Source organism: Cynoglossus semilaevis, chromosome 20 (genome assembly GCF_000523025.1).
Source record: "Cynoglossus semilaevis isolate Cse_v1.0 chromosome 20, Cse_v1.0, whole genome shotgun sequence".
In the NCBI taxonomy this organism is placed as follows: domain Eukaryota; kingdom Metazoa; phylum Chordata; class Actinopteri; order Pleuronectiformes; family Cynoglossidae; genus Cynoglossus; species Cynoglossus semilaevis.
Window position 1 is genome coordinate 5,877,840 of NC_024326.1, and position 27,118 is coordinate 5,904,957.

The window sequence follows — 27,118 nt, forward strand, 5'->3', positions numbered from 1 at the left end:
ACAGAGAAGAATAGAATAGAAAGCATTGTGTATTTGTAGATCTAGAAAAGGCATATGACAAAGTGCCAAGGGAGGAATTGTGGTTTTGTATGAGGAAGTCAGGAGTGGCAGAGAAGTATGTTAGTTTGGTGCAGGACATGTATGAGAATAGTACAACAGTAGTAAGGTGTGCTGTTGGGAGGACAGAAGACTTCAAAGTGGAGGTGGGACTACATCAAGGATTGGCCCTGAGCCCCTTCTTGTTTGCTGTGGTGATGGACAGATTGACAGGTGAGGTCAGACAGGAGTCCCCATGGACTATGATGTTTGCAGATGACATTGTGATCTGTAGTGAGAGTAGGCAGCAGCTAGAAGAGAATCTAGAGAGGTGGAGGTTTGCACTAGAAAGAAGAGGAATGAAGGTCAGTCGCAGCAAGACAGAGTATATGTGTGTAAACGAAAGGCAGAACAGTGAAATAGTGAGGCTACAAGGAGCAGAGGTGGTGAAGGGGCAGGAGGTTAGGTACAGGAAGGATGGAACAGCTGGAGAAAAGTGTCAGGAGTGATCTGTGATAGAAGAGTGTCAACAAATCGGGTGTCGGACCTGACCTATACTGTACAACGAAGGGGAGAACAGTGAAATAGTGAGGCTACAAGGAGCAGAGGTGGTGAAGGTGCAGGAGTTTAGGTACAGGAAGGATGGAACATCTGGAGAAAAGTGTCAGGATCGATCTGTGATAGAAGAGTGTCAACAAATCGGGTGTCGGACCTGACCTATACTGTACGTTCAAGAATTTAAAGGGATTTTTTTTCTTCTTTTACTTGTCAAATGTAAGTCATTTTTTTACACTATTAACATAAAATTGAATCATTTTCTCCGGATTCTTCTCTATTTCCTCCACAATTGTAACCACCTCTTCATACTTGGACACGGCACGATGAACATCCTGAAATCACAAAACAAAAAGAGAAACTAAAAAAAAAAAAGTGAATCAAAGAGCACACTTAAGTGGTAGCATAAAAAGATTGCCTTTTTGCCTTTATGGAATCAATCACTCATTTGAAGTACTTCCTGGTTTTTCTTTGAGGGTCGTTCTTATTTGCATTCGATTTGTTTCCTTCAAATAACCCATAACTCTTTGACTATTGTACTCATTGGTAGTGTTTTGGCAATTTTGTTAATAGTCACCTCGGAATGAAGAACAAAACAGAAAATAAACAACGTTGTTCGTTTTAAAGAATTTAGCGGAGAATTTATTGAACGTTCTTGTCGAAGCTTTAATGAGAATACAGTTTTCAAGGCCCTGTAGGAGCCGGAGAAACAATAAAGAGTAGCATTTCCCATCACTGGCTAGCGACGCATAAGGTCAGGCTAGTCGTTTCGGTGTTTTTCCACTGACTACGTGTGGTTCAGTACAAGTCAAAGATGAATAATAACACAGAATATAATTTTGTCATAACAGTAGGTACGAAGAAAAAAAACAAACAACTTTACTCACAGGGAATGTGTTGCCTTTTTCCAAAAAGTATATGTACCTCGGTGGAGGGCAAGGGATCGGAGTAAACAGAAGTTTGACAATCCTGAAACAAACGTACAGAGTGAGAAAGGTGAGGAAAGGGAGAGAGAAAGAATTTAAAGATTGTCTTTTAAAAAACACAAATGTGTGTGTTTGTTATACCTCTGATGGTACACTATCAGCAGCACGGCCAGGAGAATCATGGGTATTCCGCACAGCATAACGACGAGACACGTGGTGTTAAGTTCGGGCGACCGCTCAATAACTGCAAACACAATCGCAATCACACGATGAAACCGTCAAAGAGGAGACGACTTGTTTGTCTTTCTCAAAAACGATTACTGAAAGGACAAGGACATTATTGTGAGTTTAATGTCTATATTTTCATCTTTAAACATTCTTGCGTCTACTTTTACTGCCATAGTTCTATTATCTAATTTCCAGCTAAGATGCGATCTCCAAATCTTGGGGAAAAAAATTGGGAGTTATTCATGCGACGGATGATAAATTGGACAATTATGGTGAGTTTTTCCAACTAAGGCACGGCCGTCAAACTCAGGCCCACGGTCCAAATCTGGCCCACGGTGTAATTATATTTGGTCCTCAAGATCATATCAAATGTGTATTAGAGCTGGCCCGCCAGTATGTAGCTGCTATATACTGGCATCAAACAGTATTAGCAGTGTATGCACTATATCAGTGGTCTCGAACCCCCAGGCCGCGGGTCAATTGGTTTGGGCTAGCGCTAACTGGCTCTTTCACCCTGCGCAAAAAAGTGGTCTCGAACCCCCAGGCCGCGGGTCAATTGGTTTGGGCTAGCGCTAACTGGCTCTTTCACCCTGCGCAAAAAACGTTTGTTTTCTGTTCATTTTGCTAGTTTGGCGGTTCTCCATTTAGCGGTAATTTATTATGTGTTACCGGCCGGACCAGACCATTTCAGAAGGTAGCAGATGTAGGTAAGTCATGTGACCGAGGCAAGTGTGAGTCATAGACAGATGCGAGAGAGAGAGAGAGAGAATCTGGTAAATTTTCAAACTAAAAACATCGTTCAAAATCAAATAATGAATAAAATGGAAATAATGTAAGTTGACCCGGGGGGAAAAATAAAGCTTCAAACGTGGTAAAGGTGGATGAGTTTAAATGATCTAGCTATAACAATCCAGTAAAACAGACAAAAGAAATGAGTGCACAAAAGAAAAGAGTTGAAGAAACGCAGGTCAGGGTGGAATGGATTGAAATCAATTTCCGTGGCAATTTGTTGGAAACAGCAGCAAATTTGACAAGAGAAAGGCTTATAAAACAGTAGTGAGACCTGCTATGATGTATGTGCTCTGTCTCAAAGACAAAAGGCCGAGGTGACTGAGGTGACAGAGATAAAGATGCTTAGCTTTTCATTGGACATTTTATATTTTGCCCCTCAAAAAAAAAACAAAAAACAAATTATATCCAGACCTTAAGAGATGCCACTTACTGACAGTCGGGCTCCATTCACTCCATTCAAACGAGCCAAAGCATTCATCCAGTTTCCTTGTTCGTATTCTCACCCTGTAGGTATGAGTGGGATCCACACTGGGCTCTTTATACGACAGCTCCGGGCTCACATTTCTGGGTGCTTTCTGTTTCAAAACATGAAAAAGGTTCTAACAGGTTTTTCCCCAAACATTGCATCTCTTCATACCATAGCACAGCGGCGTCTAACCTTTTTGAGAGACCAGCAGTAGGTAAAATGTCATTATTATATAATATTTTGACCTGTCCCTTGGTCAGTTAGGAGACGAACCTACGGACCAAGAACCAAGAAATACCGTAATTTCTGGACTATAAGTCGCTACTTTTTTTCACACGCTTTGAACCCTGCGGCTTTATGGATCTTTACGGGCTAAAAAAAGTTCATACTAGCTAGTGATCAATGACTTTTCTGGTAGGCTACTGCGTGTTATGCTAGTAGCGTATGTGTGTTTGTGAATGGCTGTGTGCGTATGTGTGCGTTAAAACTCTGTTTATGTTCTGTTGTGGTCGGTGTGGCTGATAATAAAGACTTCCAGAAACTTCCCTGTTTCTGTTCACCTCTGCTGCGTACAAGCACGAATGCGGCCTATGTATGTACAATTTTCTTTTTTTTTTACAAATTTTAGAGGGTGCGACTTATATTCAGGTTTGCTCAGTAGTCCGGAAATTACGGTATTCAAAAATGAAAATTGGCCCAGTCCAGTGTCAATCTACGAGTTTGATGGGTCAGGCTAATAAATGAACTATGTTGCGTCAGTCCAAATAGCACGTCTGCTAGCACCTGCAACACCTAGCACTCCTGATGTATAGCCAGTATATCTTTGTGAGTCTAAGGAGTGTACTTCCTCTTTAGGTTAAACACATCTCGAAATCGATTCCCTAAGGTAGCGGCCATTACTGTACATCCAATTTGTGAATTTTTGTGTTGTTTATAAAATCAAGCGTATAAAGGTGTCGTGACGTACGTGGTCACCCAGGTCCAGCTGATGTCCAAAGCACTCTTCTTCGGATTCACCTTGAGGCAGGGCCCAGGTCACTAACAGGTTTCCGTCTTTGATTACGGCCGAGATATTTGGAGATGGAGGTAGCACCTCTGCCATAAACACAACCCACAACATTTGTTTTGTTTGTAAACAAATTTAATCTAACCAACATATAGACTTAAATTGTTCCTTATTTGCTAGCTAGACCATAAAATGAAGTGTCTATCGTGAGCAAACTAAGGTCTAGGGGCCGGATACGGCCCGTTTATCTTTTTATCCCTGCAATGTTTCCCCAGTAAATGGCCTGGAAAGTTGTAAAAGCATTTTAGCATTTGTGCGTGACTTTTCCATCTCATTTATCTTTGATCACACGAATTTTAGGACAATTGTGGCCAGTGAGTCAACAAAGGTTTGCCTACGCCTGGTCTATCCTATCGTTGGGATAGAAGCACATACTTAAAGGGGCCTTCAAATAATATGTCCCAGAGTTTCATATTAAGCATGTTTAACATTAGCATTAGCATTAACATATGTCCGACATTAGCTTTTTGCCATTATCCAATATGCCATGTTGTCCGCACACCGTAATTCCAATATCAACCAATACCGATACATGCAGCCCTTTTTCACCAAAAACTTTTTTACCTACTTTCATTGTTATGCCCCGCTTAAGACATGCCACAAATTCGATTTTAGATTTTCAGCAGAAATGCTTTCTGGCGAAACCGGACCTTTGCGTTATCGGATTTTCAGTATCGGAGGAAATACTGATATGGGTCGGCCAATATTATCGGACATCTCTAGTGCAACGGTGACGTGTCTATGCTAAATATTTTTTTTTTTTTTTTTTTTTTTTTTTTTGGATTCATTATCTCTTTTACACCTGTTTAGTTTCGAAAAACAGTTACGTTTACGTGAGTCTCTTACCCAGTTTGTGTCTGTTGTATATGTAGCTGTAAGTTGTCCACTCATCGTGTAGAGTCATGTTGAATTGCAGAACTACATAAAGCATGTCAGGCTGCTGCTGAAGGGTCAAAGACCTCCATCCAGCTCTTTCCACAGACGACTCGTGTAGCGACTGAACCGTGAGGTTATCGTTGCAAACACTAGAGGAACAGCCAGGGACAGAAATATAAATGCAAAGTCATTTCAGTGTATGTATTTTAGGTTTAGTTCCAGTGTTCAACATTGAAATCGATTTGATTTTTGTTAGAGGCAAAACTTGTGCAGAACACCGAGTCACAAAAGCTCCGGAAGTCACGCCAGCCAAAAATGCATAATGAAGCAGAGAAAAAGGACATGAAAACTTGTGCAGAACACCGAGTCACAAAATCTCCGGAAGTCACGCCAGCCAAATGCATAATGAAGCAAAAAAAAAGACATACGTACGGACTATTGAGCGCACTTGAATATAACCCGCAGCCACCCGCAGAAAAAAATAATTGTACATATATAGGCTGCACTACTCCATAAACAGCAGGTGTCCACATGGTAACATGGGATATTTACACAGAAATATATATTTTTCACTTTCACTTTTCACTTTTATTAAATAAATGCTACTTTGCGAACAGTGCCTTTAACACGGCTAGTTACACGTTAGCTATTTCCTAAGTTTCGGCACCTTGACCGTAGTTGGAATGCAACGTGATGTCATACAAAAGTTATTTTTCACTTTTATTAAATAAATGCTACTTTGCGAACAGTGCCTTTAACACGGCTAGTTACACGTTAGCTATTTCCTAAGTTTCGGCAAGTGGTCTTCAGTTAACGACATCCTTGGGGAGATTTATTGGCGTAGTTGGAATGCACAGGGGAGATTTATTGGTCTGCTACAGGGACGAAGCTAACATTAGCTTTGGGGCTAACTCCCTTCACGTTGTGCTTGTCACTTTGCAGAGGTAAACAGAAACAGGGAAGTTGGGGTTTTTATTATCAGCCACACCGATCACAACAGAGCAGCTCCCGTATAAACCAACTCACGCTTCAACATGACACGGCTCAATCTTCTCTGAACCTTCACTAGCGTTTTCTCTCTCTCTCACGCGCGCGCCCCCACGCACATATACGCACAGAGCCATTCACAGACAGCCATACGCAACTAGTATAACACACAGTCGCCTACCAGAAAGGTCATTGATCGCTAGCGGTACGAACTTTGTTAGCCCGTAAAAATCAATAAATTAGCCGCATCATCGTCGTTTTAGCCGCAGGGTTCAGCGGGTAAAAAAAAAAGTATGGTATATAAAATATAAAATTTGTATAAAAATGACACTTTTTCTATTGCATAAATCATTATGTAGATGCACTTTGATAAAAAAAATAATAATAATAGGACATAGGAATACCTGACAGACAGTGCAAGATGAGTGTCCTTCTTTAAAGAAACGAAGGACCAGGAGCAGTTGAGAGGATTTGTCTGATAAAGCAGGCAGATAAAGGTTTCCTTCAAGGCACTCAACTCTGAATACGACTCCTCTCCTGAGGACGTTTGCATCCAGAGCTGCGATTGTTAAAGCAAAAAATACAAAAAAAAAAAAAAAAAAAAGTGAAAGATATGTTAAATCAAGCAGATGCTTGTCTGTGAGACAAATGTTCATGTTTTCTCACCTCATCCAGGAGCTTGTCCTTTTGACAGGCATCTCGATGGATGCTTTCGGTTGCTGTTGGACAAAAACACGAGGGAATTTGAGTTATTTTACATTTGTAGCAGCAAATAACAACGAGTTAGCTATTTATTACTTGTTAACATTAGTTGACTAAAAAGTCACTCACCCCCTTGCAATGGCCACAAAACCAGAAACGTTGACCAATAAATCGAAAGGACCAGAAACACCATAATAGCAAACCTAAAAGATAGACAGACACACAAACTGAACAGACTAATGTAAATCATTTCCTGGGCTTTTATACTTCCCTTTTCAGACGCCTACATGTAAAAATGGAACTGAAAACAGTGAAGAAAAAAAAAGGTTTTCTTGTCTTGTCATATGTGTTTTTGTTCACTTCCTACATTACACTTCTTACATTTCACTTACAGTCGACTGTGAGCTGTTTCTTGCTATACGAATATTGAGAAGCACAGAATTATTGGTATATTGTTCTATTCACTTTACAAAACAAAAAACAAAAAAAAAAACACCAACACCAACAACAGACTTGTTACCTTCTCCTCCTTTGCCTCTGTTCTGTTACTGTCATTTGGTTCTGTTCATAATGACACATTTCTTAGAAAAGCAGAAGAATAAAAAGGGGGTAATGAGATGTCACGAACTGTACACAGGTTTCAGGAAATTGAAGCCTTCTTACTCACAAGAGAAAACTAGAGTAAAGGTCAAGTTTTTTTTTTTTTTTCCTTTTTCATATTTTATTTCAATCTGTAAGCTCCTGATAAAGAAGAAGATTTTCTCTTTTTTTTTTTTTTTCAATTTAATTTTACAAAACCTTGGAGCTCTTTCCTGTCATTTCATAGGAAGTTGCTACCGCTGGCCTAAGATTATTCCCTCCCTGAGAGAGAATGGAACAATAAGACGATAAGAGGGCAGCATTTGAATGACTAGACCAGGGATACCCATGGTGTGGTGCGTGAGCTGCCATTTTTTCCAAAATAAAACATCGTTCACAATCAAATAATAAATAAATCAGGAATAATGTAAATTATTCATTCTTTCTGTGCGGCCCGGTACCAATTGATCCAAGGCCCTGTGTCGGTCCGCGACCTGGAGGTTGGGGATCAGTGCGCTACAGCGCCTGGTATCGCAGGAGTTTTATTTTGAAAGCATGCATTGCGTATTGACATTGAGTTCCGTTTCCGACCGCTGCACCGTGTACGGCTCGGTTTTCACTCCAGAGATGGACGTAATGTGCGTTTTGCGGCTCTAGACGTAAAATACATGTTCGCTGTTCTTACTGCGACTCTCTGTTTTTATTTTTTTTGCTTCAAACTGTTTTATCTGAACGTGTGGTTCCGTTTCGTAAACGAATCCCGCCTTTTTTGTTTGTTGTCTCTCTGGAGCCCTTTCTGAATATACGCGCCTCCCACTTCGAAAAAAAACCTGTTCACATTGAACACTTCCTGACAGTAAGTCAACAAAGCATCCACGTATTGCCAGGTAAGACAACTAATTTCGGAATTAATATTATATTTCGATATGACTTTGCATGAACGCTTTATGGTTAAAGCCCAGCCCTGTTTCAGACGTCGATAAATATAAGTAAATGAAATGCCTTACGTTTAATAAGTGATAATTACCACCTAAAATACCTACTCTTAGAACGTGGACCCGTTTGTTCACTTTTAACAATTGGTTATGTAATGTCTTAATGTCAGTTTGAGTCATTAGTTCATCAGTTTTATTCTAATGTAATTAACTGGCTATTTTATTTACGTTTTATATACTTTTTGCTATAAATGAGCTACTTCTGGGCTAACTTTTAGTTTTACTTTAGAATTCTTTAAATAAATGAACTTTTTGTCAACTGACCAATTCAGGAAAAATTATTTTACTGGACTAAGATAACCATATCTCTCTTAGACCTTTGCCTAAAACTGCCGTATTTTTGTTAGTTTATAAAAGCTACTCTTAATTTGCATTTCAACAAATAATTTTGGTCTGCTGTGATATTGTTGTCGCTCACATTTTTTTTTTTTTTTTCAGAGATTCATAATGTCAGCCAAGGACACGCTGAGACGAAACAAAACATCCATCCAGAGCATATTGTGTGCCGACTACAGACTGATCCTTAACAAGGTTTATGAGAGAAACCTGATAAGTAACCGCGAGTACAACAACCTTAAAAACATCAACAGAGAAAATGACGAGGGCCATACGGTCGAGCTTCTGGATAAGATAATGAACAAAGGAGAGCAAGTCTGCCGGGATTTTCTTCAGGTACTGCAAACAGACCGGGAGATTGAAACGACTTACCCCGAGCTCAAGAACACGCTGCAGGTGGATGCAAGTTTACCACCTAATTCTGTACAAGAACGTTCACTCGGTAGGTTTCTTTACACTTAAGCATGGGAATGACAACAACAACAACTTTTAACCACAGTTGCAATGTCTCTTTTCAGAAAATATATAGATTGATTGATTCTAATGTCTACATTATTACAGTGTTATCTGACTTCCACAGATGAACCATTACCAGCTGCCAAAAGGTCAAGGAAGGTGAGTGAGAGATTCTTTATTAAGGTGCCCAGGGATGGGTTTTGTTTTTTTTTTTTTTTTTTGTTTTTTTTGAAGACGTTTCGCATCTCATCCAAGAGGCTTCTTCAGTTCTGACTGACCACTGGGAAACCACCCCTCTGACATTTTCAGTCCCAATACACAGACTGTAAATATTTTTCATTGCTCTGTGTAATAAAAAAAAACCAAACATTTAATTTATCAGGTTGAGAAACTCTGCTGCATGGATTTTATTAAATGCTTTTTAAGCTCCCGCGGGCCACACAAAATGACTTAGCGGGCCACATTTGGCCCCCCCCCGGGCCTTGAGTTTGACACGTGTACTAAGGCATTGAAAGAAAGAAAAAAATTTTTTAACATGTCATGGAAGGATTCAAAAAGTGTTTTTTTTTTTTTTTTTTTCTCCTGCGTGTGTGCCAAAGCCCTGTGGTTGGTTTATGCTAATATTCTATGCATTCATTATATGCATTCTTGAGACAACAAGGTGTAGTGCGCATGACCTGCCACTTGGGGTGCACAAGATTAAGAAATGTCCTATGGCGGTTTGAAGTGGGATTTCTCCGCACAATATAGACACGTAAAGAGATGAGAAGAAAATATAATAGAACCTGTTAATGATTAGTCTTGGAGCAACATTTTAGACATAGACATTTTATAGTTTTTCTATGGAGCATCATATTTCCATTGTATTTTAGTAAACCTTAAAAAAAATAAAATGTACGTGTCTGTTTTGACTGCTTTAGGAGCAGCAGTACCAGTTGAATGGCAACCCCGTGGGTGTCTGTTTGATCATAGACAATGAGAATTTTCAAGATGGAAGCAAGAGAAGTGGGACCAACAAAGATGTCCGTAAGTGTAAATCACAGAGTAGTTCCAGTTTTTTTTTTTTTTTTATAATGTGTGTTGTTTGTTGTTGTTGACTTGTGTTTGTTTTTTTTGTTTTTTTTTAATAGAAAGCTTGGCAGAAGTTTTCAGCTGGCTGCGGTTTAGAGTGTTGATGTGTAAAGACCAAACCCAAGACCAGATGCGACGGACTTTAAGCTGCTTTGCTTCCCCCCGTGACCTCTCTCAGCTGCAAGGGTTAGATGTGAAAGAGTGGATGACGAGCGGATTTGTGGATCTTCGGCAGGCTCCCAGGCACGGAGATGCCTTCGTGTGTTGTATCCTGAGCCACGGCGAAAAGGGCGCCGTCTTCGGGACCGACCGGAACCCTATTTCCATTAAAAACATTACTAGAACATTCGGGTCGACCGACGAGTCTCCTCTCGGTGGGAAACCGAAAGTGTTTCTTATCCAAGCGTGCCAGGGTTCCTTGTGTCAGCGTGGGGTTTTAGTAAAAGATCTTGAGGCCGATGCCGCGTCACCATTCGTGCCTGAAGAAGCTGATGTGCTGGTTGCCGTTGCCACTGTTGAAGATTATGTATCATTTCGACACAAAAAGGATGGAAGCTGGTTTATCCAATCCGTGTGTGAGCAGCTGAAGGAGGGCTGTTTGAGGTAGATATTTATTTATTTTCTTTTTTTTTTTTTCTCTCTATTCCCTCATTTATACCAGAATATTAAAATGTATTGGGATAAACTTATTTTCTTTAAGGCACGAAGATCTTGCGACTATCCTCAGCCGTGTGAACAATCAGGTGAGTCAGAGAGAATGCCTCGGAAAACCTGGAGCTGTAAAGCAGATGCCTGAAGTTCGTTTCACCCTACGGAAGACGCTCCTCTTGTCACCAGATGTCTAGCAAAACAAAAGTAGACTTTAGGTACAGTGTTGGTTTAGAATGATGCTCTTAACTGTAGTGAAGATATATTTTCCAATACAAACACTTAAGATTTCCAGGGTGGCAAAGTCTAAATCAGGCGTGGGAAAACGGGCCACAATTGGTCCTAAAATTGAACAGGAGGCCCGGGTCAGATAGAAGGAGCGTTTGTGTGAACTAAGAAAAGTCATGCATAAAGGCTGAAATGATTTCATCATTTTCTACGCCGTCTTTTGGGGAAACGTAGGTGTTGCAGGGAGAAGGCAGACCTATAATAATAATAATGTAAATAATTTGGATTATATCATTTGGAATATTTGGCAGGCCGGATTAAAAAGCTGAACCCGGACTCCCGGGCCTTAGTTTGCACATGCCTGATTTAAATACTTTATCAGTTTTGAGAAAATGTTAGACAATTTGATGAATAAGCACTTTTTTTAATGTGGTTTGTGTTGTTATATATTTGTAGTTGTAAGTTTAATAATTGTAATTTATATCTTAAAGGATTTAGATTTTTTTCGTTTTATTAGATTTAGACTTTTCTAATGTGTCTTTCCAGAGTGACGTGTATTTTTATTACGTGCTTGTAGTCACCCTAGACACAAAAAAATACTGCTCTGCACCGCCCTCCAGTGGCCACCTAAGAGATGGTTTGTTTTTAGTGGAAATGGGTGTCAAATTGTTCAATTAGTTTCACTATGTTACTCCAGCTGTAGACGCTCGTACTCATTTTAGTAAACACAATGTGCATTATTTGGGTTTTTTTTTTTTTTTTTTTTTTTTTTCAAAAATAATGTAACCAAGACTTCCTTTGGCATATGTCGCTGTGCGATGTACGAAAACAATGTCAAATGTGTACATCAAAATGATGAAACAGGTTGGGTTGTTTTTTTTTTTGTTTGTTTGTTTTTTCATAAATATACGCGAGATGGCGGGGGTGACCACTAGGTCAAGGATGTCGTTAACTGAAGACCACTTGCAATTTTATATTTTTTATTAAAAAAAAATAACTTTTGTATTGACATTTTGTTTATGCTAACAAGAAACGGAGCAATATATTTCTGATCAAATATCATTTAGAACATTTAGAAAACTTAATATGTGCAACCAATCAATATAATATAATATAAAATAGCAGTAATACATTAAGTTGCAAGGTATGAATATAGTACTAATAATACGGTATTAGCATAAAAGTAAAATAGTGTATATGTAATAAAATAGTTCGATATATTTAATTCATCTTAAGGTTTTATAAAAATGTCATTGTGAGCAAACGAGATTGTCGGTCAAATTCCGGGTTTCTTGTATTAGGCATATTAATGTATTACGGTACTTTCTTTGCGCGCAGATAGCCGAAGTTACGGCTACGTGCTTTCGTTGTCACGACAACCGTAACGCACGTCTTTTTCCATAATAGGACACGCTGCAGGTCCTCCAGGATTAAACAAATATATCGATTTGAAAATGATGAGAAATACTCAACAAATCAAAACGAAAGTAAAACTTACTTATTGAGACTTTTCGAGGTCGTGCTGAAAACCCTTTTTGTCGAAGAACTAGGAAGGGAATATTTTTATGGCAGCTGCGCCGAAAGATGAGTTTGTGGCTGTGGCGTCAGGAGGGAGAGAATCTCCGGGACACGAAGAACAACAAACGGGACCTCTTAAAGCCTCTGACCAGGCCGTCACTTTCATGACCTCCATTGGTGAGTGAGCTGCGAGTCAGTTCCGAAGTCATGTTCCGCTGCCTGTTTAGAGTCAGCAGCACCACCTGGATTTGACACATCTACAACTGCATTACTGTAAGCACATAGCAGTTCCGTATCATGAAACAAACAAAAAAAAATACAGCTATAAGGACAAAATATCATTTTTTTTAGGGGGGGGTTTGTGGCCACATGTCCAAAGTTATTTCATGATATTGTTTTATTAAAGATACAAATGTAACAATATCTCTATCAGAAGAAGCCGGCGTCGGCAGATACAGTATGAGTTTAGCACCTTCACCTTATGAAGCGCTAACCTTTTTTTTTTTTTGCTATCGTAAAACTGCACGAAGTCTCGTCTGTCAGTCCATTTATTAACCTGCGTTCCAACGCCAACACATTAATACAATAATAGAGCTACAGTGCCACCTAGTGAACACACTGACATACTGCACTACAAATATCCCAATGCACAAAACTAAATCATATTAGAGTCCTGATATTTCGTGTGTTTTGATGCAACTCAACACAAAGTTTTTTTTGCACAACTTCATCAATCATATTCCATAACAAGTTGTCCGCTGCCTGCCTCTCTACAGAACCGGCCGAGCTGCTAAAGTGTGTGTTTCGAGACTCTCTGGTGAGCGTGTCTGAGAGTGGCAGAGAGCTCGGCGGCTTCCACGTCACGGTGGAATTTGCCCGCAAATTTCAGCAGTCCTGCGTGCTTCTCCATGCCGAAAGCCAGGGAACTATCGACGACAATCCTTGTGGAACAACAGTGACAAGTGAGTGGAGGGAACAGGGCGCGTAGGTGAAATTGCATTAGCCATTTCAGCCACTCGTCAACCCAGGGCGTTTCAATGTCCCTGCAAAAGGCCCACTTCCAGCCAGTGGACCCTCTTGTAGCGTGGCCAACACTGAGGCTCGGGAGCCACGTTCATGTCTCAAATTTTATATTTGTGCTTTTTTTTTTTACTCTCCTGCCGATGGGCGTTGACGCAAATTACCTAGGGAAACCCCAATTCACAAAGATGAAAACATGTATAGAGGAAGTTTTAAAAAGAGTGGGAGAGTTTTATTTTATTTTATTTTTTTTTAAAGGGATGGAGCAGTTCATGTCTTCTTCTTCTTCTTCGTCTTCTTTCGGCTTTGTTCCGTTTTCAGGGGTTGCAACAGCGAATCATTGCATCATTCCATCTCTTCCTGTTCTCTGTATCTTCTACACTATGACTCAAACTATGTCCTCCCTCACTACATCCACATATCTCTTCTTTAACCTTCCTCTTTGTCTCCTAACTGGCAGTTCCATCTCTAGCATTCTTTTACCAATGTATCCACTGTCCCTCCTCCGCACATGTCCAAAACCAGCCTCTTGACTGGTTGGCCACCCCTGCTCTATAGCCAGCAAGTGACTATTGTATTTTTTTTTTTTTGGACTTTTCATCCTTCCATTCTTTGGCTGGGCGATGGGCAGATGCAATTTATATATTAAAATATATAATTTCACGTTGGTTATTTTTCACACTGACAGCCACTAGAGGGCACTCTAGGCTCGTGTAACAGCATCTGCTGCACCTGTACAGCTGAAAATGTACGTGTTTGTTATTCTCACACAGCTCACGGTCTCAATTCCAATGTCATTTACTTGTCAACATTTTCCTCTTAGTTTTCGTTCCAGAGTATAAGTCGCACCAGCCTGCTAGCGCGCCCTCTAGTGGCTGTCAGTGTGAAAATAATAAGTCGCACCTGAGTGTAAGTCGCAAACCCAGTCAAAGGGTGAAAAAAAGTACGACTTATGGTTTCGGGAAAATACGGTGGTTTATTTGGTTTGGATTTAGGTTGTGTTTTTCGTTTAAGATTGCGTTATTAGTGGTTGGAATTTTGTCTCTTTTGATAGAGATGGTTCTTATGGGCTCTGCTCCTTAACTGTATGAACAAAAACAATGTGAAATTGTTCTGAAAAAAATGCAAACATTCCTGCAGTTTGTTTCTGTTTCTCTATCTTGTTTATGTGTTATTTTTGTGTCGCTTTTGATTGTGTTTCTTTATAACTGTTATATGTACAGTGTTGCGTAAATTATGTTATGTATGATTTCATGATATTCAGCCTACCTGACCACTGACCTGGAGGTTCTGCAGGAGGATTATTACGAGTATGTCCACGTGAGTCACTTCTTTTCTTCGCACATAACCCGTAACGCCAGCGTCCGCTATTGCTACTGTTTAAACTCATTGGTTCTCGTTGCACTAACTCATCAGCTCAAAGGCCAAAAGATGGAGAAGAGCTGCCGTACGGTGCAGCGGGACGGGCAGATGGTGTTCGACACGGTGACTACTGTTGGAATGGTGAGACGAGCAAAAATAAAAGGAGTTGATTTGTGAACAATTTAGCAGTACGTGAATACAAAAAAATATATATATATATTTTTGATGGGAAGATGTGTGTATATAACATTGTCATGGAAAAAAAAATAGAAAATAAGTCCCGACATTGTTTCCCAAAGACTGGGTCGTGACCCCAAAAAGGCTACTTATGGATACCTTTTTTTGCTGGTTCAATTACTACGATTACTACGTTTCATGTTGTTTAAAAACTTGAGTATTGCGTTTCATGTTGTTTAAAAACTTGAGTAATGCTAAGTGTTCGGATATCACTCGGTCAACAATGAAATATCCTCGTTAATGTTCAATAATGGTCAAGTACACATTTATTTTGTCTATTTTGTCTATAATAATGTCTATCGTTAATGTTCAATAATGGTCAAGTACATATGTATTTTGTGATTTACCAATAATGTCTATTTCCTTGGGTCGCCAAAGTTTGTGACTTTTAAAATATAGAGTCCCCAGAAAAAAAAACGTTTGGGAGACACTGGTCTGTAGGCTTAATAGAACTAGACACATAATTGTGTGTAATTTTTTTATTTTTTATTTTATTTTGTATGTGTATGTTTTTTTTTTTTTTTTTTTTTGTATGTGTATGCACAGAATGTAAAGAAAGAGACCTTTTCCTACCCACTGTCTGATCTGAGAGGTCTGGTGACGGAGGGCTCCATCCTTCTCCTCATGCGGCTCTTTGTTACGCGGAAGAAGGTCCCGGATCACATGGTCTTCATCTCCTTCAACCAGGGATTGCGCATGGTCCACTCCACCTTTGTTAGTTTCCCCCCCAAGGGTCCAAGTTTGTCTCTGATGTGTTGTTGCGTTTAATGACCCTTCTTTCTGTTCTCAGAGTGAGCTGGGTCTAAAGCAGCTGGATGTGGGTGGGAACGCCGCGGAGGTGTTTGGAATACGGAAAACAAGTCACCTCTCGGAGAACAGTTCCTCCTCCTGGCACTGCTACTTCCTGGAAGATGGGTAAGTCCCAAGTGCTTCGTGCATTCCTGGTATAACAGTCCACCAGGGCGCTGGCCAAAATGGTACGTGGTGTAGCGGTCGCTTGGTGGTTACGGAACGTGGACTCGGGTCTGTCTGGAAGGTTTCAGGTTCCCGAGTCCACCAGCTGCTAAGTTAACCCTGAGAATGAACCTTTCAAAGCGGTTGTCATTAAATCTGAGGTTCTTAATTGTTTTCTGTCATTACCTCCCTCAGCTCTTTGCTGGATAATGATATATTCATAATTAATAATCTGTTTAATTGTCATCGTTTTTTTTAATCCTCCTTTGGGGGTTCATTTCCATTTGTATTAACTTTGAACACGTACTTTGGTTTATGCATTCTGACCAGGCATTTGGCCAGTCGAGTACACGTGGGATCACCAGTCACTATGAAACTTCTGCAGCTGCCGTCGCAGCAAGAAAAAGGTAACACACACCCACACACAGTCAAAACGTTTTTTTTTTTAAAAAACAGACTACTTCAGGCTGTGTCACATTGGCTGTCTGTGTGTATTTTAGATTTTCAGAAAGTCCCCCTGCATTGGGAAAAAGATATGCTAATGCGATCCGAATTTCTGGACAGAAAGGTAAACCCCGGTCCGACGTGTATCCTACTAATATTTGAGAGTTTATGTTTGTGTATTTTGAACTCTCTGTTGTCTTTCCGTCCCCTCTGCCAAAGGACAATATAAAGACCAGCCATGCCTCGTACCTGAGGCAGCACCCGGAGATCCGTTCGCTTGTGTCAGACTTCCTGCAGTTCTTGTTGCTGAGGAAACCAGACGACGTCTTCCAGTTCGCCCGAAAGTACTTCCTTCAGTTCGTGTGTTACCGTTCGACCGAATCGCACCACAACGCACCGCCGCTCAAAAAGGCAACCCCGGAAAACAGCTCTTGATCTCAGCGCAGCGTTGTTTTTTTTACGACCACATTTTAGATGTAATTAGCTTTATTTGAAATACAACATCGCACGCCGGAGCGTGCAGTGAGCGGTTTCTAATAAACGTCTGTAACTAACAGCGTGTCTTAGTACAGTCTTGAACTACCTCTAATGGTGTAATTATGTATTGGGCGTGATGCTTACATTTGGAATGTTCACTACTGGATAGCCGGCAATGAAACTGTCCAAAATTAAAGAAGGTTTTTAACAATGTTTATAGCTTGTACTTTGTCTCTGTCTACATTTGGATTTGGTACAAAAAACCCCCACAGTGATGGAGAGTGTGTAAGTCTGTGGGTTTATGGAGGAGGCAGAAGGTGGTTCAATATAATAAGGCTAATACAGCCCACTTGATAAACTTGATATGTTGAAAGTGAAGGGGGAAAAAAGCTAGTGCTGTTTTGTCAAATATCCTTGCAATACCTCCCCCAACTCCCCCTCCCTGCCATAGACTTGTACTTAGTAGTAGTGTACTTGTAGCATGTAAACCATATATGCCCATATATGGGCAGAGGAACCCGGTGCAGTTTCGTCCTGGCGACTGTCACGAAGCCAAAAGTAAAAAAAAAAAAAAAAAAAAAGTCACTTGACATGTGGACATCTCACTGGGGGCTGATGGAACAACTGTTTGCTGTGTTATCTCCATTTAGCACAAGCTGCGAAAGTAGGTAATGCGTGGGGGAGTTACAAGCTCCTCCTCTGTCGTGTGATGACGTCATTTAACAACTTGTCATTTGACTTCGACGAAGTATATTTAAGCATATTTATTCTGTCCGGCTAAGATCATTGACATTTTCCATGTGGCCTTTTGGGCAAATGAATAAGAGGAATAACAGTTTGAAGCAGAGAGTACAAGTAAAAACGCTGTGCAAAAGAATTATTCAAATCAAATACATGTAAATATAATTTTAAAATTATTCAAATCAAATACATGTAAATATATATTTTTTTTTTAAAAACTACACTTTTTTTCTTCGTCATTATTTTTACAACCTTTCCAGTGGATTTTTCTTTACGTTTAAGGTGTTAGTTTGAGGTCTTTATAAGTCTATCAGTCTGTCTTTAAAAAATAAAAGCCCATACATTGTAAAGTATACCACCATATTGACGCACGTACTACAACTACATGTTTAGTGAACATAGTGCATAGTGGCTAATCACCAGTAACGCTACCGTAGCTGTTTTATTTATTTTAACCACGGCTGCGCATGCGTTGTGTATGCATTGGACTTTTAATGTGAAGATTGCGGAAGTAGTTTTATCATTCGTTAAACATAGTATGTTTAACGAACCTCTTCCAAAGGAATTCGACAAAGTCCAGCTTACCCTTGCTCTGAAAGTGAAAGCAATGGTTATGGCAAGTTAGAAAAAGTGTTTTTCCAACGTAAAGTTACAAGTGAGAGAGAAGGCTACACTGTAAGAGGTAAGAAATGTTTAAGTTGGTGAAACATTACCGGTATATATCTTAAAGCTGTTATAGCGTAGCGACAAAGTTTTAGTTTTTGTTCCATTTGCTTAAAAACAACTGTATATATTAATGAGAAACCGTAATAATTGTTTTTGTTTCGTTTACTCGGGTTAGAATCAGCGAAGACATGTCAAGACATCCCCGTGAGGGCTTTCATAGTTTTACTGCCTTGTAGGTTCGTGGTACATTCTAGAACTGTAAACGTAACCGTGTCTACTCCTCCTGTGACGCCGCGAAACTGCTTAAAGGAATTACAATAAAACTAATAAATAACCAAAGGTTGGGTTGGATAACGCTCGAAGTAAGCCAAAGTGAGTATTTATATGTACAATAGACACCGGCAAACACCGCTTAAAGTTATGTCTTTACACAGGCTCTCGTGCTAGTAAAAACTACCTAAGTGACCTACTGTAAGTAGGTATAATTACAAACGTCTTTAGGTGAAACTAAATATTTTAATATGAACTCAGAAACAGTATAAGGTGAGCCACATTGCTAAACACTTTCCTGTTTCCTTATCTTGTATTAAGGCATTCATTTTGACATCACTAAAATATATATTTTTTTTTTTTGCTTTTTGACTTTCCCTTGTGTGCTAGATATTCTGGCCTCTCCAGAACCTCAGACTACAGGAAGAAGAGAGTCTATGATGGATTTTCTGACACTGTGCCGCATAGATGATCAGCTTTCCTCCTCTGAGGTGGAAGAACTCTGCTTCTTGTGTCGTGATTTCGTCAATAAGAAACATCTGGAGAAGGTAAGCTCTGTATATCAAAGTTTCTCCAGGAGCCCTTGAATGAGTAAAGTAAATAGTTCTTTGTATCTGCCTTTAATGTAAGCCAAGAGAGCATGTCATTGTAAAAATACACATCAGTATATTCTAATTTAAATAGAAAGTAATGGAAAAAATATATATAATTAATAATACCGTGAGTACTGCTTGTAAGGCTGGCGGGCTAACCGTTACACTATGGAACCATTCTCAAAATGGATGACAATGGCTGACATGGATGACGTGTTTATCCACTGTGAGGCTAATATCTAGTTTAGGCGTGGGCAAACCTTTCAACTAGCAGGCCACAGATGGAGTGTTCGTGTTCATGCATAAAGGCTAAATGCTAAAATGCTTCAATCGTTTTCTACGCCATGTATTTTTTATTCCAATCTTACGAGAGTTTGGAATCAGCAACCCCGGTTCTGTTGCCATTTTCCAAGTTCTCTGTTTTATCTTTAGGGTGCTTCATTAATTTCTTTATCTTGTCAATACGTCAGATACATTTTTATTATTTTCTAGATTTGCTCTAAAAACAAATTGGTTAATATTCCCTGCTCATGTTCTAACAACTTAGAGAATAAAGTTTTTTTTTTTTCCTGTTAATTAAGTTGGTACAATGGTTGGTTCAGTGTCAATAAAAAAAAGTATATTTTGGGCATACAATATGCATGTACAATTTCAGATGTTTTGTTTTTTTTTTTTATCTTTAAAGCAAACTTTGGTTTTTAGATCTATCATTTTGATATCATAAACAATTAATTCATTTTTGCCAATATATTTGTTTTATTAAATGACTGTGTACTTTAAAATCGATGGTAGTTATTGATCTACGCTGCCTTGTGTGCTTAGATCTCTGATGCCAAAGAGCTTTTTATTAGACTTCAAGAAGTGGGTCTCCTGGAGAACCATGTTTTCCTCTCTCAGCTTCTTGAAACTCTACGCCGAGTAGATCTCCTTGACCTCCTGAAAGGGGAAAACTGGTCACAGGAGGAAACAGATGCAGTTCCCGTCCTGTCACCATACAGGTAATCACACGGAAATAATTCATAAACTCTTTTATAAGGACAACGTTTGACCACATTGAGTTTGGTTGTTTCATTTGTTTTTGTGTTGTTCTCTCGCCGCCAGGAAAATGTTGTACAAAATATACGATGACATGACGAAAATGAATCTGAAAACATACAAGTTTCTACTGGGAAACAGGCTGGAGAGAAGACAGATTGAAGCCAGCAAGGTGATAACAGACCAACCACTGGTGTCTTTACTTATTAACTCCCTGCACTCACTTTTACACAACAACAACACAATCTTAATTTTTCTTTGAAATTTAAATCCAAGTAAGGTTTATGATTTGTGCCATTTATACCACGTCGTGCAATTTCTCTGTTAACCTCTTAATCCATAGTAAGCAAATGCAGCCCACCAAATAGAGGGAAGTATTTTACCTGACTGTATTTTCAGTTGATAGATGTATAGATATACAGATAGATAGATTTATAGATATACAGATAGATAGATAGATAGATACATAGATAGATAGGTAGGTAGGTCGATGGATTTTAGTTCCCTTTGAGGAATGTGCCTCTCAAATAAACAACGACTCGACCAAGTGTTGTCTGTGAATTTTCAGACTGCCCTGGATTTATTTGCAGAGCTTGAACAGGCTGGTTTTTTGTCCGGTACAAATGTTAGTGAGCTGCATAGAGATCTGCTGAATATGGATCAACAACTGGCAATGATTGTGCAGCGCTACATGGAACAGATGGCACATGTTAATGACGAGGAACAACCGAGAATTCTTCCTCGCATCAATGTGGATTACGAGGTAAGTCTGTGCATTTGTACTTTACACGCTGTGAGAACATGTTTCCATCGGCAGGCATTTACCCTTGTCCCTTTTACAGAGGTCCACTATCTCTTCCAATCCACAACTTGAGTCCATGTCTGAGTCCCGGCCAAGTTGTAAGTATCTCTTTTTTTTGTTAGGATTAAGGCATCGCTTCATTGACATTCAGCCATTTACTTACTCAGTTTCACACTATTAAAATAAATAATAATAAAAAAAAAACATCTCTATTTTAGATGAAAACACAATTTACTCAGATGCACATCCAAACCAGTCAGTCAAGCCTCTTGACAAGGTAACTGTCCACACGAGGAAACATATATTTCATTGCTGTCCAAAACAAAAGTTTACATCTATGACTTCTTACGTTGCTTCCAGACAGATTTCTATTCCTTGGATCACAATCCCCATGGTTTGTGCGTGGTCTTTAACAACGAGAAATTTAGAGGGGGTTTGGGAGACAGACCTGGAACTCAGGAAGATTCAAGTAAATATATTTATATATATATATATCTTCATGTATATATTTATATATAACACTATACTCACTACTTTATGAAACTTGCTGATGTTCTTTGTTGTATTCCCCTTTGTTTGTGATACAGAGGGTCTGCGTTCAGTGTTCACCCGCCTTGGCTTTACTGTGTTGATTTACGATAACCTGACTGCTGATGGCATACGATCTAAGCTAGCAGAGCTGAGCAAAAACAATTTCGTCGACCACGACGCCTTAGTAAGTAATAACACAAATTTCCCAGGAATAACTATCGATACATCCTCTTCTTTTAGCTGTTATGGTCCAAAGTAGCCAGCGCAAAACACCTGTTTTCATCTTACCTAGTGCCTTGATTTCTCTATCTATATCAGTGCTTCTCAAAATTGTGGGGCGAGCCCCCGGGGGGGGGGGCGTGAGGGGCTTGCAGTGGAATATGGCACACTGGACATAAGTGTACCACTGCTGTAATGCTTGAATGATAACGAGCATCCAGTCACTAGGTGGCAGCAACTCATACAGTTGGTTTGTACAGATAAAAATATAAGTGTTATAAGGTTCTCAATTGGCGAGTGTGTAGGTCAGGGGGGGTGGGCTTTGGGGGGGGGCGCATAGGAGAAAATAATCGAGAACCACTGCTCTATATTAATCGCATTATCCCGGATCATAAGTTGCTCCAGACTATAGGTCTCACCAGCCAGCTAGAGCGCCCTCTAGCGGCTGTCAGTGTGAAAATAACGAAAAATGTAAAATTTTCAGTGGTACAAGAATGAGTCGCAAAGCCACGCCAAAGGATGAAAAAAAGTGCGACTTATATTCCTGAAATTATAGTATCTCTTCTACTAAATGCAGTTTCCTGACTGGTTGTCCTGATTGTCAAAAACCTGTTATTATCAAAGTGAAAAACAAAAAGGTTTTTTTTCCCCATATAACCTTACATGTTCGCCCTCGGTTTCAGGTGGTGTGCGTACTTTCCCACGGAGATGTGGGATGCATCTATGGGACCAATGAGCAGCGGGTGCTTCTCCGAGAACTGACTCAGCCTTTTAAGAGCTGTAGAGTCCCCACGCTTGCTGGGAAGCCCAAACTCTTCTTTATCCAGGCCTGCCAAGGAAATGCCTACCAGGGAGGAGTCCTTCCATGTCCCCCAAATTCGAAGGAGGAAGAGGAGGTTGAACAGACCATAGAAGAAGACGCAGGGCCTATCCAGGGCGAGACTGTGCCCTGGGATGCCGACTTTCTGTTGGGCATGGCGACTGTGCCCGAGTGCCGATCATTTCGAAACATTTATTCGGGCTCCATCTACATCCAGGAGCTGTGCAAACAGCTGCTCGAAGCAGCAGAAAGGTGGGTCAGGTTCTCAAACACGTCATCATACCAGACATATCCAAAGTCTGGCCTGTGTGGTGCTACTTTGAATAGAGTGACAACATTGACTAGTGTGCCACAATTGTCCTAAAATTGTACAGGGGGGGGGGGCCGGGTCAGGAGCATATAATGGATTGTCTTGTGAATTAAGATAAATGACATGTAAAAGTCATGCATAAAGGCTAAAATACTAAATTGGTTATAGCATTTTCTACGACCTCTATTGACGAAACGTTGGTATTGCAGGGAAAAGGCAGAAGTATAATGTTGATATAAATTAATGGCTGGATTAAAAAGCAGAACGGGCCGCATCCGGCCCCCAAGCCTTAGTTTGCCCATGCCTGGTTTAGTTCAATGGGTCATTTAGAGCTTTTTTTTAATTTAGGTTTTTGTTTATGTTAAGCATCGCAATGCACATAACATGCATTTTCGTTTAATGTTTTGATATTTCTCGACTTAAATGTGATGTCTTAACATAATTGTGTGGTAGTTTTAGGCTTCTATTTTCCTTTGAGCAATTGTATGTAGCTAATGTTATTTTTTTTTACTTTTAGCTATTTTGTTATTTATAGCCATTTCTGGACTAAAAGCATGAAACCCTTACAGGGAATTCAAATTAATTTTTATTTATTTGAATAAGGTTCTTTAAGATTACACAGACATGAAGCTTTTGCTTGATAGTTTACAATGTGTTTCTGCTATCGTTGCAGCCCCGAGAGGGACGATATTCTAACCGTTCTGACACGTGTGAATAGAAACGTCAGCAAGGGACTGTACAAGAGTCGGAAACAAATGCCTGAGCCGAAATACACTCTTACCAAGAAGCTGGTTCTGAGGTTTGTTTAAGCTGACTGGATGTTGAACTCGTGTCATTGTGATATGTTTATGCAGTCACTTTATGATTTACAATAAATTGATACATTTTTAGTCTTCCAACAGCACAGTTCTGTTGTTGTTGTTTGTAACAAATTAGTGAAGCAAGTAAATGAAATGCTGTGTTTCTGAAGAATCATATTTTTAAAAACATGTTTTATAGAATTTTTAAATGATTCCTATGCTAGCTTTTGCAAATTAATTGATGATAAATCTGGAACACAGACCAGAAGTTTTGGTGAGTGTGTTTAATTTGTCCGTTTAATAATATTGTAATTTTATTATGTTAATATTGATGCTTTTTTGCCAAATGCAGACATGAACTGTTTTACCACCAGTAACAACACAGGATTTTAGGCGTTCAAGATTGTCTTAAGATATATAGTAAAAAGAAAACTGTTGAATATTTTACAGAAAAAAAAAATTGAATAATACATTAATACATTTTAGCGGTAAAGATAAGTAAATTGACACTCTCAATGACTTGGGAAATTGAAATCAGATGTAACAAAAATAGATCAATAGCCCCAAAAAATGTAAAATAAAAAAACAGGTCAGTCGTTTTACAGAAAAAGTAGAAAATACAAAATAGAAAACCTATAAAAAAAATCTTAAAAGGTCATAAACTCTTAAAATTACATATATTTTTTTAAATTCACACAATTTTAACAAAATATTTATACATTCCAATAACCTATTTATATATTTAACTTATTCCCAGGAGAATGAAATAAATACAACTGATTTTTATCGGAGTATTACATGAGACATTTATACAGATATATTTTTCACTTGGTCTCTAGCGGTATTTATCTACGTACAACATGCGCACAAATTACAAACTTAACTGCATGTGTTTGTACAGTTATATTCAACAACATAATAGAATTTCTGGAACGCGGTTAAGTTTTCATTATTTTATTTTATTTTATTTTATTTTATTTTATTATGTGCCACCTGAAGACTTTTAGTCTTGCCACCCCTGTGCAAAATGTTCTGGAGCCGCCACTGCAAGTAACAGGCATTTCAACTTTACGCAGGATATTTTTAAAACCGTGTGTGGTGACGTTTAAAAAGAGGAAGTCACTTCTTTTTACAACGTTCTATTTACTTACTAACTACAACAAGGCTCTTAGTGAGCTACTGACACTCTTGGAAAACAGGCGTGCGCGTCAACTGCGTGCGCGTCAACTAAACATGCGTGCGCGTCAACTCCACCCTGGTATCCACATTTCCGGGAAACGTGCCCTTCCCCTGCGCTGGCTGGCTGCAGCTACTGCTGTTTCTCCCAACGTCAGGAAAACGGCGACACAAAAAAAAGTCGTTGAAGATAAAGCTGAACTCTCCAATAGTTTTTTATTTTTATTTTTGTGGGTTGAACTGAAAACGTAGAAGAAGCAGAGGCGTTGCCATGTTTGTGTGACGCACGGGAAAATAGAACATTTTTTTGTTGGTTGCTACATTTTCGTCTGTTGCGTCTTCGCGCTAAGTTTGGTAAGTACGATTTGTTTTAACTTAAAAATACCGATACATGGTACCTATTAAGATACCATGTATCTAATTAACTATACTCTCATAATAATATGAGAGTATATCTGTATTTGTGTGCGTTTGTGCTTGTGTGTTGGCGTGTGAGTGAGTGTGTGTGTGTGTTGACATTAAGGTAAAACACCTGAAAGGCTTTTTGTTGATTAGCTGTTGGTCTCCCGAGGCGGGAATGGAAACGGTCCGTAAACACTGCGTTACATAAACCAGGGTTTTCACCCGAAACGTATTTTTGTGTTTTAAAAAAAACATTGACAGCTTTGGTCCAGACATGTTCGTCGTTCGGCCCTTAGTCCAAAGGTTACACTGAGGATTCTAAAGTTGCCCTACCTATTTAAGTGTATTTAAAGTACGGAGAGGTTCAGGAGTTTGCAACCGGACTGGTTTCTGAAAGACAGTTGCATTGTATTGCATTGTCATCCTGCACTGGTTTCTGAAAGACAGTTGCATTGTCATCCTGTATGTAAAACATTTTATGTAATTATTCTGGAAGTCACGTGTGTCAAACTCAAATGCGGTCCGCCAAGTCGTTTTGTATGGCCCGTGGGAACTTAAAATGTAAGTTTAATCCATACAAAATAGGTTCTTAACCTGATGAAGTTGTAGTAACACAAAACAGGGCTCCACGCTCTTAACTCATGAACTATATTCGGTGTTTACTTGGGTGAAGTGCAAACGGGTGGGTACGTGAGTCATCTGGGTTTGGCCAACATTTTCCAGGAGTCAGTTAGAGCTGAGGAAACCTTTAAGTCCGAGGTGAATTGTGAAATCCTTAGGATCATTTTTCTTAACACTGTTTATTGAATTTTGTAGTAGAATTTACAAAAAATTTACAAAAAAAAAAATTTACAATTTACAATCACACGAATAGCAATATATACAGAGATAATAACAAATTACCATATATCAAAAAAATTCTTAGGAGAATTAAATGACCTACATAAAAAATGTGGCCTAACCTTTAAACATAACAAAATTAAACAATTTGCAAATGGGAGAAAAATATGTATACTGTATACAATATACTCATACTGTGGATGTAATGAAGTTGTATTAATATTATATGCATTATAGGAAACATACACAAAATTAATGAACCAAAATTTTAAAAACTGGTAGCAAAATATTTGTTTTGAGACATAATTAATTTGATCAGTATTTTTTATTATTATTATTATTATTATTATTATTTACATTCTATGAAAACCCATGTAATCTACTGGCTACACCCACGAACCCATATCTGTGTCTATGAGCGCAAATTGATTAGGGTTCAGCCTCCATTTTTGTTAGTTTGACTACAGATAAAAAAAAAATGAAACCCTTTTTCCGTTAGTGATTACGTAATGCGATGTCATGGCAACTTGAGGTGGAGACTAAATATTTATATAAGATCCTAGTGAATTTTTTAAAAATTGAGGAAACATGGGAGGTTTTTTTTTCCTGTATTTATTTATTATTTTTAAAGTAAACAGATTTTTCAAATTTCTTACTCGTTTGAACCTGTTTCATGTTGTCACAAGGCTCCCCTGAATAAATAGCAACGTGTTTTTTGGTACAAACCTTCGCCAAATGAAGATTAAAACAACTACGTAAAATAGTTTTCTGGGGTCTAATGTCTGACAAATGAAAGCTTGTTGTTTTGCATAACAAAAGCGCACACTTTCTTAGGTAACAAGTGCAAGCAAAAGAACTATTTCCTGAGCACAGTTGGGGTTTTTTTTTTTTTTTTTTAATTACGGCTGCTGGATTTTTGAAAAAAAAAAAGACTGAATTAAATTCTTAAATATT

The 27,118-nt window shown here is 39.0% G+C and overlaps 5 protein-coding genes across 6 annotated transcripts in view; 4 read left to right on the forward strand and 1 right to left on the reverse strand.

Annotated features, from left to right (window-relative positions):
- Positions 1-792: 792 nt before the first annotated feature.
- LOC103396240 (uncharacterized) lies at positions 793-7,231 on the reverse strand. The gene is made up of 10 exons (XM_008334251.2): positions 7,155-7,231; positions 6,764-6,837; positions 6,599-6,651; positions 6,337-6,491; positions 4,916-5,094; positions 3,971-4,098; positions 2,968-3,112; positions 1,659-1,761; positions 1,479-1,560; positions 793-926 (listed from the first exon to the last, which is right to left on the reverse strand). Exons 1-10 carry the CDS (start codon positions 7,211-7,213, stop codon positions 816-818), a joined length of 1,089 nt encoding a protein of 362 aa, XP_008332473.2. The 5' UTR covers positions 7,214-7,231; the 3' UTR covers positions 793-815.
- Positions 7,232-7,776: 545 nt separating this feature from the next.
- Positions 7,777-11,707, forward strand: LOC103396239 (caspase-8-like). The gene is made up of 6 exons (XM_008334250.3): positions 7,777-8,100; positions 8,647-8,986; positions 9,125-9,159; positions 9,921-10,026; positions 10,131-10,674; positions 10,772-11,707. The coding sequence occupies exons 2-6, from the start codon at positions 8,656-8,658 to the stop codon at positions 10,914-10,916; spliced, it is 1,161 nt and encodes a 386-aa protein (XP_008332472.1). The 5' UTR covers positions 7,777-8,100; positions 8,647-8,655; the 3' UTR covers positions 10,917-11,707.
- A 345-nt stretch (positions 11,708-12,052) lies between these two features.
- Positions 12,053-17,172, forward strand: catip (ciliogenesis associated TTC17 interacting protein). Of its 2 annotated transcripts, XM_008334279.3 has the most exons (9): positions 12,076-12,642; positions 13,242-13,427; positions 14,750-14,805; positions 14,902-14,988; positions 15,631-15,798; positions 15,875-15,999; positions 16,369-16,445; positions 16,539-16,606; positions 16,702-17,172. In XM_008334279.3, the coding sequence occupies exons 1-9, from the start codon at positions 12,513-12,515 to the stop codon at positions 16,915-16,917; spliced, it is 1,113 nt and encodes a 370-aa protein (XP_008332501.1). In that variant the 5' UTR covers positions 12,076-12,512; the 3' UTR covers positions 16,918-17,172. The 2 variants fall into 2 exon arrangements, with proteins under 2 accessions (XP_024908161.1, XP_008332501.1); XM_025052393.1 differs by having other exon boundaries at positions 12,053-12,642; positions 16,369-16,606.
- A 1,016-nt stretch (positions 17,173-18,188) lies between these two features.
- casp8 (caspase 8, apoptosis-related cysteine peptidase) lies at positions 18,189-24,014 on the forward strand. The gene is made up of 11 exons (XM_008334248.3): positions 18,189-18,382; positions 19,027-19,184; positions 20,052-20,227; positions 20,331-20,436; positions 20,833-21,027; positions 21,107-21,164; positions 21,285-21,343; positions 21,427-21,535; positions 21,654-21,781; positions 22,500-22,888; positions 23,620-24,014. Exons 2-11 carry the CDS (start codon positions 19,074-19,076, stop codon positions 23,753-23,755), a joined length of 1,467 nt encoding a protein of 488 aa, XP_008332470.1. The 5' UTR covers positions 18,189-18,382; positions 19,027-19,073; the 3' UTR covers positions 23,756-24,014.
- Positions 24,015-24,970: 956 nt separating this feature from the next.
- LOC103396236 (protein lifeguard 3) overlaps positions 24,971-27,118 on the forward strand; it is a 6,447-nt gene continuing 4,299 nt past the window's right edge. Inside the window, exon 1 of the mRNA XM_008334247.3 lies at positions 24,971-25,276. The gene's annotated coding sequence lies outside the window, so the exon portion shown is untranslated. The remainder of the gene's footprint in view (positions 25,277-27,118) is intronic.

What these genes read in the sequence shown, in the direction of transcription:
- LOC103396239 (XM_008334250.3), top strand. Translation starts at nt 8,656, where the DNA reads ATGTCAGCCAAGGACACGCTGAGACGAAACAAAACATCCATCCAGAGC. An exon ending in CTGCCAAAAGGTCAAGGAAG is followed by an intron (nt 9,160 to 9,920) that starts GTGAGTGAGAGA and finishes TGACTGCTTTAG; the next exon opens with GAGCAGCAGTACCAGTTGAA. An exon ending in TGGGACCAACAAAGATGTCC is followed by an intron (nt 10,027 to 10,130) that starts GTAAGTGTAAAT and finishes TTTTTTTAATAG; the next exon opens with AAAGCTTGGCAGAAGTTTTC.
- LOC103396240 (XM_008334251.2), bottom strand. Translation starts at nt 7,213, where the DNA reads ATGTGTCATTATGAACAGAACCAAATGACAGTAACAGAACAGAGGCAA. An exon ending in TTTGTGGCCATTGCAAGGGG is followed by an intron (nt 6,652 to 6,763) that starts GTGAGTGACTTT and finishes TTTGTCCAACAG; the next exon opens with CAACCGAAAGCATCCATCGA. An exon ending in CATCTTGCACTGTCTGTCAG is followed by an intron (nt 5,095 to 6,336) that starts GTATTCCTATGT and finishes CTGTTCCTCTAG; the next exon opens with TGTTTGCAACGATAACCTCA.
- casp8 (XM_008334248.3), top strand. Translation starts at nt 19,074, where the DNA reads ATGATGGATTTTCTGACACTGTGCCGCATAGATGATCAGCTTTCCTCC. An exon ending in GTCTGAGTCCCGGCCAAGTT is followed by an intron (nt 21,165 to 21,284) that starts GTAAGTATCTCT and finishes TCTCTATTTTAG; the next exon opens with ATGAAAACACAATTTACTCA. An exon ending in TCGTCGACCACGACGCCTTA is followed by an intron (nt 21,782 to 22,499) that starts GTAAGTAATAAC and finishes CCTCGGTTTCAG; the next exon opens with GTGGTGTGCGTACTTTCCCA.
- catip (XM_025052393.1), top strand. Translation starts at nt 12,513, where the DNA reads ATGGCAGCTGCGCCGAAAGATGAGTTTGTGGCTGTGGCGTCAGGAGGG. An exon ending in TTGTGGAACAACAGTGACAA is followed by an intron (nt 13,428 to 14,749) that starts GTGAGTGGAGGG and finishes CATGATATTCAG; the next exon opens with CCTACCTGACCACTGACCTG. An exon ending in TGCTACTTCCTGGAAGATGG is followed by an intron (nt 16,000 to 16,368) that starts GTAAGTCCCAAG and finishes CATTCTGACCAG; the next exon opens with GCATTTGGCCAGTCGAGTAC.